The sequence below is a fragment of the Canis lupus genome, chromosome 14 (genome assembly GCF_048164855.1).
Source record: "Canis lupus baileyi chromosome 14, mCanLup2.hap1, whole genome shotgun sequence".
In the NCBI taxonomy this organism is placed as follows: domain Eukaryota; kingdom Metazoa; phylum Chordata; class Mammalia; order Carnivora; family Canidae; genus Canis; species Canis lupus.
The window spans coordinates 14,574,334-14,589,942 of record NC_132851.1 but is presented as its reverse complement, the minus strand read 5'-3'; the positions used below and the strand labels follow the sequence as shown (position 1 = coordinate 14,589,942).

Sequence of the window (15,609 nt, the reverse complement as noted above, 5' to 3'; positions counted from 1 at the left end):
AGCTAGACAGCAGTGAGGTGGACTATAGTGAAGGGTTTGGGTTTTATTTAAAAGATGCAGAGAAACCTTTCAACATTATCATATCTTTAACTATTAGAGTTAAAAAATAATAGCTAACATTTATCTACTATCTCCTAGTTATAAGACATAAACTTATGAGGAAGGTATTATTATCTTCAGTTAGAAAAAAAGGAAAACGAAGCTCAGAAGAGTGTTGCTACTTGCCCAAGATCGCATAGCTATTAAGTACAGATATGGAAATTGGACTGAAGGGCTCTGCCTCTTACTCATCATACTACATTATCTCCAACCCAAGTTTGGGATATTTTATATTTGAAATTCCATAGATTTATTATTTTTAATTGTTAATGTAAATGTAAAAGCAAAAGATATTTTAAAAAGTAAATGCAATTCTTTCCAAAGACACTTTTGTCATTTTATGCCTGAGACTCAGAAAGGTTTCTTACTGGCTAAACTTACAATGAGGAACTAACTTGGACCTAGTGTCTTTTATGTTGTTTGTGTAATCTTTAGATTTTATTTCTTGAAGTTATGCTTTGTTGCAGATTCTTTTAGCTCTATTCATTTGTAGTTATCCCACTTTCACTCAGTAGAAAGTAATTGAGTATTTTAAACAACCATCCATTACAGAGCTAAATCACACCTTTTTGGATGAATTATAGCATTGTCTTCTCAAAAGCTGATCTGGTAAATGTCCCTGATGCCCAACCATTAGACACTATTTGTGGGTCTCTTGTTATCACCTCTGCACAGTTAATTTACTAAAAAGCCTGTTGGAGAAATGTTCATTTTCCCAAGGGAAAAGTTCAGCTATATTTGGACCCTTATGGCCTTCCAGTCTTGTTGCTTGAAATGATTCAATAATCCACATGGAACATGCCCATTTCAAATTTTATATCCAAATTAATGAAAGACATTAGCTAATTTGTGATGCCTCCTGTGCACTAACCCTATAAATACATAGTAAATTATCTTTATTTAAACTCTTTAATATAATTACCAGTATGTTGTTGGCAGTGTTAATCATGAAAAATAATCAGATGACTTATTAACTCTAACTTTATTCTTTGGATATAATTATTTAATGTAAATGCAAGTAGAGAATAAGTAAATTACAAGGAAGCAACATATTTATTCTATGTGGTTCTATGTCCTATAAAGCACTAACCAGATGCATTTGGCATTTCCTTTACTCTTTAAAACTTGGAATTAACCAGGTAATAAAGGAAGTACTAGTGAATGCTGCATTATGTAATATAAGATATTCTAACTAAAATATTAGATATTTCTTGATTATCTGTCAGTTACATAGGCAATATTAGATAGTTCTTCATAGTAGAATGACGGAATAGTCACTGTCATTTTTATAAGTTTGACATTCCAAAAGCTTTACAAATGTTGAACTTAAATATCTAAAGACCTACTAATTTACTCTTTACATAAAAATTAATTTCTGGAGGATTGAAGACTTATATGTGAGTATCAAAACATTAAAATATTTAGAGAAAAAACTGGGCCTAGGATAGCTATGTCTTTAAGGTGGAGTAAGATTTCTAAAACAAGAATACAAGCAAAAATCTATCAATAGTCAGTAGCATCTCTGCCCTTCTAAGCAATTCCCTGAAGTGTAAGGACTAAAAACCTGGCAACTGTATTTCCCATACTCTGGTTAGCGAAGATCTCTACTTAGATTCTGCCAATTAAAGGCAATCCTGTGAGAGCCAAGATGTGGAATGGATGGAGAAGCCATTATTGTCTATGGCACCACAGACAGGTGTGTGGTGCTAGCAGGTGGTTTTAGAGGCAGCAACTTCCCTGAATTCCAGGATTTCCTGAAAAGCCCAGCAGGGGTTCTGACCTTCATTCTGTCTTCATTTCTTATATTTTCCCCTCAATATAATAGGAATAAAGATGTATCTATTCCTTGTATGAGATATTAGCAATTCAAAGTATCTAAGTGGCTTGTATTTTCCTGAACAACTCCCAGTCGTCATACATATTTTAAATGCCTCTATAGCAAAACACACCATAAACAAAGTAAAAAGATGAGCTATTTTAGAAAATATTTACAATATATGTAACAGAAAAATGTAAACTCTATAGAAAAGTATCCTATAAATTAATAAGAAGAAAAAAAGAAAATTTCACATTAAAGAAGCCTTGGGTAGGCAGTAAACAAACCAAAAAAAAAATGCTTAATAGAAATTGAGAAATAAAAATTGAATCTAAAATAATATGTTATTACACATTCATGAAGTCACTAAAAATTTAAAAGCTCTACAATACTAAGTGCTGATGGCAATTTGAAGAACCTGAAACTCTTTTAAGTTTGGGGAATGCAAGTTGGTAATGTCACCTAGGAGAGTAATTTGGCAATGTCTAGTAAAATTCCATTCCTGGATGTTTCTAGCATGTACCAACTATACATTTTGGCCAAATACCAAATGGCTGATGATTAAAAATTAATGTTCAGGCAAAGCTGAATCTCACCATCCCAGAATGATGTACAAATGTATGATGTGCAAGACACAAACTAGCACATTTAAAAATATCACTCACTTTTTCATGCCTAACAGATTAAAATATAGGAAAGTCTGTGAGTAATGATCTCTACTCAGAACTTTATACATAGTATTTAGAGCATCAGCAATTAAAAAAGAAAAGGATTCTTTACCACATTTCATATTCCCCTAGTTGGAAACACATAGCAATCACTTCTACAAACTTTTGGTTGTTTAAATGTTTAACTTCTATATACTCAAAACTGAAAGGATTGTCTTTTTAAAGCATTCTTATAAAGTTTGTGGTTTCAGAGTTTGATATGTTTTATAGAGCTTGACTAGTGAAGAATAAATGTGTACCTTTTTTTATTAAATTGACTAGTAAGAATAAAGGAATGTGTAGTCCTTTAATACTTTCTTCTCTTTATTCCTATTATTTTCTTCATTATGACTAAATCAAAGAGGTTTATCACAGGTGTTGCACATTGTGGACAATTTCCTACTTGCAAATATTATTCATTTTTTTCCTGATTGAAAATTTTAAAGTGGCAAAGTTGACATTCTACTTTGTATACATCCTCATTTAAATATAAAAAATTCTAGGAGCACCTGGGTGGCTCAGTGGCTGAGCTTCTGTCTTGGGCTCAGAGCTTGATTCCAGGGTCCTGGGATTGGGTTCTGGCATCAGGCTCCCCGAAGGGAGTCTGCTTCTCCTTCTGCCTATGTCTCTGCCTCTCTCATGAATAAATAAAATCCTTAAAATATAAATAATAAATAAATAAATAAATAAATAAATAAATAAATAAATAAAATTCTAAAATGAGACTTGTTCTTGCAAGATTCATAGCCTAAGTAGAATTGAATGATTAACATTAAATATAATTCTTATATTCTACTAAAGTATTATGACTCAAATTCACCAAAGAATTCCATATAGATGAAAATGATGGTAGAAGAATCTTCATTTATCTCCTTGCATTATTATTTAAACTTTAAATTGTTTTTTAATTTAATTTAAACTTCAAATTGTTTTTAGTTTCAGAATGGATATGATCCCTTACCATAGTTAGCCAACATGCTTTCTCAATTCCCTTATTAACAACCTTTCTCCTTATTTAACAATTTGGAAGTTCTTTCTTTTGGTCTGTACAACTACTATATATTCACTCAGCAATAAATACTCTAAAATGTATCTTTTTGCAATATTAAATACATATTTACATTTTAACTGAATTTCAAAAAAAAATAAAGCATATAAAGATCTTGTTTTAAATTCCATCAGAAATGCTGACTTACATTCAAAGACTGAGTTTTCAAATATTTATATTTGTAGGCCATGTGCCTTATTATATTAGTGTTCTACTGACTGACATTACCCCATGTGAATACACAGCTATTGCTCATAAATAAATTGCACAGAAATTATGTTGATGTAGAAATTCAACCACTTATCTTTCAGTAGGCTAAGGCAGACGGTAAATAACAGATTAGCAGATTTTGATGAAATCTTAGGACAAAATGTACTCTGGATCCCTACATGGAATAGTAATGTTTGCAACATGTCCAAAAGGAGACCAAAAAAAATATGGCCTTTTTGTAGCAGGGCATAATTGGAAACAATGTAAATGCCCATCAGTTGGAAAATAAATAAATCAATTTTGGAGTATGTTTCTAATGGAATGCCACAGAGTAGTTAAAATGAATAAAATGTATATGTGTGATGTGTATGTGTTTGAAGGTTAAAATATAATGCTGGGCAATAATACAGTCTCAAAAGAATTTTTAAAATATTTTTATAATTTATAAAATGTAAAAATACTTGTGGGGCACCTGATTGGCTCAGTTAGTTAAGCGCATGACTTTGGCTTAGGTTATGATCTCAAGGTCCTGGGATCAAGCCCCATTTTCAGGGTCCCTACTCAGCAGGGAGTCTGCTTGTTGCTATCCCTCTGCCCCTCCCCCCACTCATGTTCACTCTCGTTCTCTCTCTGTCAAATAAAAAAATCTTAAAAAATGTATAAATACAAAACATACTATGTATTTTCTATAGGCATATAGGTATGTGATAGAGTATAAGATAAGTATGAGAATAATACACTATTTCAGAATATTTGCTATCTCAGAAAATAATTGGAAAGGAAACAAAGGAGCTTTAGCTTGTCTTATAATACTTATTTCTTAATAATATTATGTGAATATGAATCAATATGAATATTAATCTGAAAACTAATCTGAAATAATATGAATATTAATCTGAAGCAACTGTGATACTAGAATCTGATAGAGCCAGATAGTGAAGTTGTTATGTTATCCTTTGTATTCTTTTGTGGGTTTCAAATAATGACTTAAAAATAAATTAGAAATCCTGACACTAATTGTGGCAGGAAAGGAATTAAATCTCAGTTTAAAAGTTATTCATTAAGCCGAAAGGATTTAGGTAATGGAGATTTTCAGTTCATTTTGTGCTCTAGAAATTTTCATTTCATCAGAGTATCAAGTTTCATGAGGAATGGTGAATATTTATAGTATATGTGATTTTTCATACACATTTTTATTTAATTGTCAGTTTCAAGTATTTGAGCTTTTCAATGAAAAGACTGGCAGCTGAATGTTTCTATAAAGATAAGACATATCTGAATATTTATGAATAAGCAACAATAATTCTACCAAATTGGACGAAATTATGTTTTGCTTTGTAGCTTATATACTATTGTCCATGTGCATTTTCATCTACAATGCAAAGTATTATAAATTATCTTAATTTACAAAAAAAATCTCCATTTTACCTCATCACCAGCAATTGCCAACCACATTTACAGAACATTCAAATTAAGGAAGGATGAATTTGGTAATAAACCTTGAAAAGAGAGGTTGATTTCCATTTTTATTTTGATAAATGGTATATGGTAAAACTCAGAAGTGGCTGCAATTTGAATGATAAACTGAATATTATGTCTGGTAAAAGACATGCAAGCTTATAATTTTTTGAGCAAGGACACTCTATATGCACTATTAAGTATGCAGATCTATGCAAAGTAATGTGTCCTGGAAATGTAAAGTTACTGCTTCTGCCATTTTTGCTTCTGTGTTTGAAAGATTGACTTGCTTTGACCATGTATCCTTTATATCTCGCATATGTAGGGATTTGAGTTAACGACTCTAACTTCTTGTTTGGCTCTGTTTCTGAAGCTGTTTACATTTGCCTTATTTTAACATATTTTCATCCAAATGGAACTATCACAAATTGATCCATACAGGATATTATTGAAGATTTTTTTGTTTCATAAACATTAGTTTCTCTTCAGCATTATTTTAGTTTCTTTTTCAGTTGTCTCCTTGAGATAATTGCCTCTAAAAATCCACATTCATTCACAAAAATGATTATATGTGCCAAAATTTGTGCTAGGAATGCTCTGTGGAAAGAGGAAAAAATGAAATAATTCAACCCTATAGAAAAAACAAAGAACAGAAGCAAATAATTGCAAAATAATGAAAATGTACAAAGTAATTCTATGAGTTAGTGGGAAAAAAAAATGGCTAAGATCCTAAGGAAGAGAGTAGGGAAGCCTTCTTATGTTCTCTGAGAATTAATGTATCCCTCAATTTACTGAATTATTATATATATTTAGTACTTTGAGATGTGCAAGTTCTAGTGATTTAATGTCTGTTTTGACATTCTAGGAAGTCAATGATGCAAATTAGTGATTTGACATATGTGAGCTAATATATGCTTTTTTGTTTTCTAGTTCAAATCTAGATTAATTTGATCAAGGATCTGTGCTTATAAAAGAGATGAGAATCTTTCTGTTTATCCTATGATGTACACATATAAAAGTTTGCTTTTTCTCCAACATTGCCTTGAAATCACAGATTTTTCTATCTCATGAGGCTATTTAGAATATTCACTATGGTCCTCTAGTCACATAAGCTATAACTGGTGTGAATCACACCTAATTATCTTTGGCACATTCATTCTATTATTTATCTTACATTTATACACTTTGTAAAACATTAAACACAAGAACTCCATAGCTAAGGAGACTAGATTTTGATTACTACTATCACACTTGGTTTAAATTACAAAGTATCCTTTTCTAGTAATTTCAGAATCTTAATGGTGAATTTTGCCATGACTGTTAGGTTTTTAATATTTGTTTTTATTGACTTTATTCTGTATATGTACACAAGGTCTTCTGGATCTAGACAGATTAACAATTATAATTTAAGTAATGTAATAATAATAACAACACATAAATAAATACGCTTCTCTAAGAGACAGATTAACCTCCCATGTCTCGAGTTATTATAACCTAGAGATGTCTGTAAGGTCCTGGGCCTCCTTCACTTCAATGTATAAACATAAACCTCCTCTCTGGAGTCAGGTAAAGCTCCCCAGCATTCTCTCACCATTGGTATAATTAGTCGTAAATTAACTTCTCCAGGGTTACTCTTACCTCAGGAAATCAAGTTTCTAGCAAAATTCATACAGAAAGCCCAAACTCTGCTGAACACAAAAATGATTTCTTTGCACCAGAGAATGATAACATGTAACTTCGATTTGTTTTTGTTTTTGCTTTCCTGTGAGATATTTTTGAAAGCTATACTCTTTTGGAGAGGGTAGTATATAAAACTTCAGAGTTCTTTAATCTGAATACTATTATTATATTAACTCTTGAAAACTATACTTTCAATGTGAGACTATCATTGCCTTCCAATGCTATCATAGTAAAGCACTCTACAGTTATGTTTGCAGTGGAAATACCTGTTAATTGGAGAGTTAAGGTTTCACATGTTGTTTGAATTTTAAAATTTTGATGGTATGATCCTAGTAGTCACATTGGTCAGAATTTATCATGAGCAATAATTCACTTGAAGTAAGCAAGAAACTCAGTGCTATAACAAGTTATGATATAGTTATCTAGATCATGGTATTGTTGCTAAATTTTAAAATTATAATCAATCAATCAATAAAATTACAACAAATTCTAATTTTCAAAAAAATTCTTTATCGTTGCCATATACTATCAAAATTAAACATTGTAAGAATAATACAATTAGGAAAAGTATGTAATTATATTAAAAACAGTAGAAGAAGATCTTATACAATTTTAAATCTTCCTGTTAAATGTTGCCTTTAATAATTTTGAATTCTTATCACAGGTTTTGAACTTTCACATTGTGAGGATCCTGGCATTCCACAATTCGGATACAAGATCAGTGACCAAGGCCACTTTGCTGGTAGCACTATTATTTATGGATGCAATCCAGGCTACACTCTTCATGGAAGTAGCCTTCTCAAGTGCATGACAGGGGAGAGAAGAGCATGGGACTATCCTCTGCCTTCCTGTATTGGTAGGATACTATTTTATATTTTCATAAATATTTCTTTAGAAGTTTTATCCACATAAAAGTTTATCCACTTGTACCTTTTCAAATGATCTTATCTGTCCACCCACAACTCATACCTTAAATCAGGAAGTTAATGAGTTCATAGCTCAGATTTGTCAGAAGAAATTAATGGAAAGTGAAAGGGTCTTTTTCATAAGCTCATCGATGTGTACTTTTTTTTTTTTTTTTTTTTTTTTTACAACATGAAAGGAGTTTCTCCTATCTTGACACAAAATTTGTACCTCCCTACAAAAATATGTTAAGATTCTTATCTTATCATACACATTTACGGAATCATATTGACTAGATTTGTTTTCATAAACAAAATTATCACCTGCCCTGGGGTCAAGTTAGATGAAAAAACAATGAGCCATTCTCAATAACTTCAAGGCTTTCTTTTATAAATACTTTTTCAAAAATCTAAGTAAGAGCATAAGCTTTTCTTATGTGTATGTAGCATAACATAATTTACTAATTTTAATAAGAAGAGGCAAGCGCCATCAGATATATTGCCTACATGAAGCTAGAGAATTGATCCTGTTCTCATTGCACAGCCGGAGTGCTACCAATATATAGATCAATTAATGAATGACCTGGTATGTATGAGTAGGAGCATGGACAGAAAAGTATTGATAAAGATGCTGGGGTTTGGAGGGGGAAGGGATTGTTCTGTTTTCTTTTCCTGCTGGAAAGATCAAATAGGTGTCAGGCTGGAATATTGGACCAGAAGGAAACATTTTAACAAAACACTGACTCCTTAATAGGTAACAAACGTGCAGCTACTCTTTAGCCATTCTTATTTCTTGATATTGATGGAGGCACAAATCCTTTCTGCATTAGGCCCATATGCATAAAATTGTACTAAACAGGGGATCCCTGGGTGGCTCAGCGGTTTAGCACCTGCCTTTGACCCGGGGCACAATCCTGGAGTCCCGGGATCGAGTCCCACATCAGGCTCCCGGCATGGAGCCTGCTTCTCCCTCTGCCTGTGTCTCTGCCTCTCTCTCTCTCTCTCTCTGTCTATATGATAGACAGCTATCATGAATAAATAAATAAAATATTTTAAAAAATTGTACTAAACATAAAAAATGTAACCACTTTATTAAGTATAACATATCTAAATATTGCACATCCTTAATACATATAAATTGATGTGTTTGGAAATTAACACGTTCTAAGTTCCAAACTTAAACGTTCCAAATTTCTGTCTTTGTTAGTTGATATGATTAACATAGGAATCTCCACAAAACTTGCTAGAAAGCAAGTATAAAAAAAAAAAAAAAAAAAAGGAAATTCCAGTAATTAAAGGCCTTGCAAATAATTGCATGGTGTTTTTGATGCCACAAGACCTCTGTTGGTTTATTGAAACATTGGTTCACATAGGAAGCAAATATGTTTTTATGTAACCAAAATGCAATCATAGGCCTTTCTTTTCAGATGGCATCTGATTTTGGATAGATTAGGAAAGTAATATCTGAAATAATAATCAACCTAAATTGGCAAAGCTTAGGATTCTGGAATATGACCAATGGTCAGCCCATTGGCATTAGTTATGAGAAAAATATAGTACTGATTAATTCTTTCTAAGGTTGTATTCTTTGATGTGAATATGAAGTATATTTAGAAAAGCAATAAGGATTGCAATTGCACAAAACTATAAACTTGTAATCCTGATTTTCTATGCTGTCCTTAAAATCACAAAGCAATTTATGTTAAAAATTATATATTTTCTATATATGTTGAACCAAGCTAAAACATTTTTCTTTTTAAAAGATTTTATGTAAACAAAAGGACATATGGCTTGTGATCAGAAGATTTTAATTCTGTTCATAACGAATCAATGCACTTTATATTTACAAATCTCCAAAGTCAAAACTTAAGTGATTTCAGGGGCGTCTGCCTGGCACAAGAGGTTGAGCATCTGACTCTTGGTTTCAACTCAGGTCCGTGGTCTCAGGATCTTGAGATCCAGCCCTCTGAGGGCTTGGCTCAGAGTTTGCTTACAGTCTCCCTCTGACCCACTTCACCAGTCCCTCTCTCTTTCTCTCTAAAATAAATAAATAAAGCTTTAAAACAACAACAACAACAACAGCTTAGTGACTTGATACTGCTCAAGGCTTCATGAGAAAGGTAAACTTTTTTTTTCTATTTTTAATGACGAATTGTAAGGAATAACAGCTGAAAATAGTTGGATACATGATGTGTCACGCTGATGATTTCCATGATAACAGAAAATGAAATTCTATTTTAGATGGTGTTCTCTACTGGCAACAATTAATAACTTTGCCACCTGGCCTAAGATCATAATTTTTTGTGCTCACTAACCTTAAATATCTATTCTGGCTATATATTTGCCTTTCTCAAATAAGAAACTTTTTCTCTATTATATGGATTATCTCTAAGTAATTATATTTTTGAAGCTTATACATGGATCAAATAATTTTTGAAACATCATAGCCAGGAGGATTTAACCTATATATCTTCTTTAAACACTATTTCATTTTTATATTGCAAACGTATGCCTTCTGTTAGAATATGAACTCTAGAGCTATGGCATATCTCACTCGTTCATTTGAAGTCAAAATGCCAGGTAAAATTTGTAGAAAAGAAGTATGGAGAAAAAGATAATGTTTAAATTCAAGGTACAACACAGTACACAAAACTCCAGTTTGACCTTTAACTGATTAAAAATTAGTCTGGAGAAATGAAATATCAAATCTGTTCTCCTAGTAAATGTATGCCATAATAGTGATAAGTTCTAAAGAAATTATGTAAAAACTTAGTTACATAGTGTAAGGTTATCCAACAAAATTTTTGTTAAAAAATGAGAAATATCTAAACAAGGGATAGCGACATCTCAAATATTGATATTTTATTATTTACATTAAAAATAACAAATTTGTTATTATAAATTAATGTTGCAATACAAAATAAAATTGCTTAGTCCTCTATGACTATGTGTATCTGTCAACATTCACCAGTGAAATAGGATCAGTAGAATATCTAAATCTAGATCAGTCAATTGATTGATTGATTGATCTAAGAGATTTATTTATTTTAAGGATTTGATTCTAATGTTGTGGGAACTGACAAGTCCAAAATCCATAGGGAAAGTCAAAAGGGTGGAAACTCAGGCAGTTGTCAATGTTGCAATTTTGAAGGAGAATTTCTTTTTTCTTAGAAAACTCAGTTTTTGCTCTTAAGGCCTTCCAAATGACTAGATGAAGCCTACCCATATTATCAAAGGATAATTTATTTTACTAAATTCAACTAATTATAGATGTTAACCACATCTATAAATACTTCCACATCAATACCTACATTAGTGTTTGATTGTATAACTGGGTCCTACAGCCTAACCACGTTGACACATTAATCATTAGAATGGAGTGAAATATAATATGTAAAAAAATCTTTGAAATAAATTTGTCTATGTTAATAGTGCCTATACATTTGAACCATTACATTCAGTTGTTATTAGGTCTCTTCCAAATGCTCAAAGTTTGTCATTGACTGTCTTTGCTCCAATAATAAAAACAAAACAAAACAAAGCACCCCAAGAAGCTTAATTCAGCCATTGGCTGTAAGATAGAAACAGTACAGAGTACAAGAAAAACAATATAGAAGCACCTTCAGAGCAGTCTGGGTGGCTCAGCGGTTTAGCGCCTGCCTTCAGCCCCAGGGTGTGATCCTGGAGACCCAGGATCGAGTCCCATGTCAGGCTTCCTGTATGGAGCCTGCTTCTCCCTCTGCCTGTGTCTCTGCCTCTCTCTCTCTCTGTGTCTCTTATGAATAAATAAATAAAATCTTAAAACAAAACAAAAAAAAGAAGCACCTTCATATATTTAAGCAAAAAGTAAAATGTTTTGTTTTTGTTTTTGTAGGAAATAATCTGGAGAAATTTCAAATGTGCTATGTGTTAACAGAGCATTATTTTTGTTTCTAGGGTTTAAAGATGTAGGACAATATGCCAACTGCAACACAGTTTCTCTTGTCTTCAATACAGAGAGCTCTTTCTAGATGATCTCTTTACTGACGTAAAACCTCTCCAGACATCCCAATATATAAAATAGCATTGAAATGGAAAGGAAATCCTCCAAAAGATTAAAATATATATATATTGTATGACAATACTTAACATTTTTAATTTGATGAGTTTTATAAAATTTAGGGGCCCATTAAAGAAAAGTAAACTAGATTTTACTGAAGTGAGAAATCTAATAAAAATGCCACTTTGACTTTTGGGAGGTTAAAAGGGAAAGAGTTTAGAGTGATTTAAAGGGGAATAAAAGGACAATGAAATTTAGAAGGCCTGAGGGACCGCAGTAAAGATTAGTTTTTCTCAGAGGTGGGGTAGCAAGATGATGAATTATTCAGACCACAACCAAGGAGCAGTGAGCAGCTTGCCATCTGTTTCCCCTCTTCAAATTATCATTATTTAATAACACATCTTAAAATCTTTGAATGCCTAAAGTCAGAATTTTTTAGTATGTCCTTTTTTTATTCCCTAATTAGGTTAATTTTACTATCTTTTATGTGACCTAACTTGAGACTTTGCTTTATTGTAATATATTTTTGCTTCGATCAATACATTAATACATTAATCTGAGAAAGTATGTACAAATGTCTTGTTTTAAGATGAGGGATGATCAGTTCTTATTTTCCGTAAGGTGCAAATAGATATAAATGAGAAATTCGTCAATTGCTTTGCAAAAAGATCGGCATTAAATCATGACTTAACTTCTAATTATTTTTCTATAGCTGAATGTGGAGGTCGTTTTAAAGGAGAATCGTCGGGAAGAATCTTATCTCCTGGTTATCCCTTCCCATATGACAATAATCTGCGTTGCATGTGGATGATTGAGGTAGATCCAGGAAACATTGTCAGGTAAATGGATTTCATTTTCTCAAAATCACTAGGGAATCTGAAATTTCTGATCAGTGTCAATATATAACATCAAGCATCAAGATTTTTCAATGTTTTTAGCCTTGGCAAAGAAGAATATGATTTTTATCTGTTTAAAGTATGAAAAGTATCCAGAAGCATGCTTTCTTGTTTATGGGTCACCATCATAGCTCATATAACCCCTAGAGGGAAGCTTTTCGCAGTTTTAATAGATCACAGAGATTAGGAATTTTTTTATGCTTCTTTGATACTTTAATCTTTCAATTCTTGATGATTCAAGATGCCAAGTCCACCGTTTTGCTCAGAATACAAAGTTGTGCAGGCCACTATTGTAAGTTCAGCTTCATGAACATTTGGAAGAAATAAGAATAGAAGGGGAATCAATAATACTCTGTCTCCCTGGCTTTAGGCATATCTCTAGAGCATAAACTCTCTGCCTCTTTAACCATTCTGATTCCCCTTTCCTGCTGAGTTTAGTTAGGTGGCTCACAGTTCTTCACATTATCAGCCCTTAGATGAAAAAACAACACCAGTCAGATTTCCAAGGCTATCATATTCTCTAAATCCTAGTTTAACTATTATGGTTATGACTGGGAGCAGATTAATAAATGAACAAGTAAAGCCTCCTCTTGGGACAAATCTGAGCTAATTGGTGTATTATCACTCCCAAAACAATGACTTTAAGAATTGCTGTTTTATATAACGAAATTTCAGACAGGTTTCTGGGTGGTGAAGGTGGTTATAGAAAACAAATATTATCCTTCATATAACATGCTAAGAGGTACACTCCACGAATTGTTCAGTATGAACTGGTATATAACTTTTGCAAGGGAATTTGCAGAACTCAAAATAGCCTACTCCAGATCAGTCCTCAGACTGTTTTTCTTTAGCATAGATCATACATTGTTTTATTTAGTATTAGAATTAGCAAAATTGAAAATGTTAAAGTCAATAGAATTCTGGAATTTTTTTTAAATTACAGAACAATATTTGATATTAAATTGCAACACCAATTTAAAGCTATAACTATTCACATATCAAAGATGAATGTGATATATGTAGAGAGAATTGAGCATGTTGTAATAATTGGATTTCTAATTTTTGGCATTGGCCACAAAAAATATCAAACACTAATTTTGTCTAGATTAGATATAAAGCTGATTTAACATGAAACAGTTTTTTTGTTTATTTTTTCTACATTTGAGAGGGGTAGTGTTGGGTAGACATTACTTTTTATTTCACATTAAGAAACTTCCCTTTTAGATGACTGGGTGTAATTATAATGTTGAATTTTTAAAAAATACTTTTTCTGTATATCTTGAGATGTTCGTGTAATTTATTTTCCTTAAACCTATCATTGTGATGAAATGCATTGATTGATTTTTTTTAATATGAACTAATTCTTGCTTTCCTGGAATAACTTCATTTTGATTCTGATAAAACAAACAAACTTGAAATGTTGGTAAAAATACATACTATGGTGTCAGAAAATTTAAGTTCAATTCATGACTTTGCTACCCTATGGGCAATTTTATTTAATCTGTCTCAACTCCATTCACCACGCTTATAGATTTTAGATAAAATACCTTCCTGCTTCACTGGGTCATTGTAACAATTTAACAAAGAAAATATATGTAATGCTTTTTGCAGTGCCTGACGTGTACTAGATCCTCCATCAGTGCCTGGTGTGTATTCCATAAGTGTCACCTAATGTGGCTACAGTTAAAACTCATGAACACAGAAAAGAATGTATATCTGAAGTTTCTGTAATTTGCAAAGGTGAAATAATAGTACTTTCAATCATATTTTAGAAAACCAAATTATACTGTTCAAAAAATATGTATTAAGTTTATATGTGCTGTTTACATAGTTCATTTTTTATCTGATAGAATAAAAATATCTAATAAAATCAAAGACATATATTTGTTATATTCTTTATTTAAAACTGAATCCATGTTTACTTTTATTTTTATTTTTTTTAAACTGAATCCATTTTTAAAATAATCAAACAGAGAAATGTGGTTCTCCCACAGCCTACAGTTTCTTGCTTTTGATACGGAAGCATCACATGATATACTTCGAGTTTGGGATGGCCCACCAGAAAATGAGATGCTCCTAAAGGAAATTAGTGGATCTCTTATTCCTGAAGGAATCCATAGCACTCTCAACATAGTAACCATCCAGTTTGACACAGATTTTTATATCAGCAAATCTGGATTTGCAATTCAGTTTTCAAGTGAGTTATTATTTTATTTCTTAAATGTACAAAAATAATGCTATTCAAATAGTAATTTAACGTTACTGCCCAAAGCTTTAATTTTAAGATTTTAATGATCCTAAATATTCTTATTTCTGGTCTTCCTTCATTTTTAGTTAAGGTAAAATATACTTGGACAAAAGAATGTAATTAGCTTGGAATTATTTAATTGTTGAGACCTCTCTACTGGCTAAACGATTTTTTTTAAAGTATAGATGGTGTTCAAATAATTCAGCAAATGAGATGATTACATTAAAAAAAGCTTGTAATTTTGATTTACCATGAAACTGTGTATTGCAAAATGTGAAATTTTTGTAAATAAGAAAGAAAATGAATACTTGCCATTACAAAAAAAAGCAACCCTATATTTTTACTAATTTTGTTTCTCTTCTTTTAAAGACCTTAATTATATATTCCCAGATACTTTGACAAAATATTTTAGATCTACTTTTAAATTAAAGACTTCCTATAACAATGAAATGTCATTCATCGTAAGTAATTATCAGTGTTCACGGTATTTCCACCCCCCCTTTTTT

General features: G+C 31.7%; 1 protein-coding gene across 1 annotated transcript in view; it reads left to right on the top strand.

Annotated features, from left to right (window-relative positions):
* The window catches only part of CSMD3 (CUB and Sushi multiple domains 3), a 1,168,727-nt gene that overhangs the window by 858,411 nt on the left and 294,707 nt on the right, over positions 1 to 15,609 (top strand). Inside the window, exons 25-27 of the mRNA XM_072774281.1 lie at positions 7,683 to 7,874; positions 12,672 to 12,798; positions 14,850 to 15,052. Coding sequence (XP_072630382.1) covers positions 7,683 to 7,874; positions 12,672 to 12,798; positions 14,850 to 15,052 — 522 coding nt within the window. The remainder of the gene's footprint in view (positions 1 to 7,682; positions 7,875 to 12,671; positions 12,799 to 14,849; positions 15,053 to 15,609) is intronic.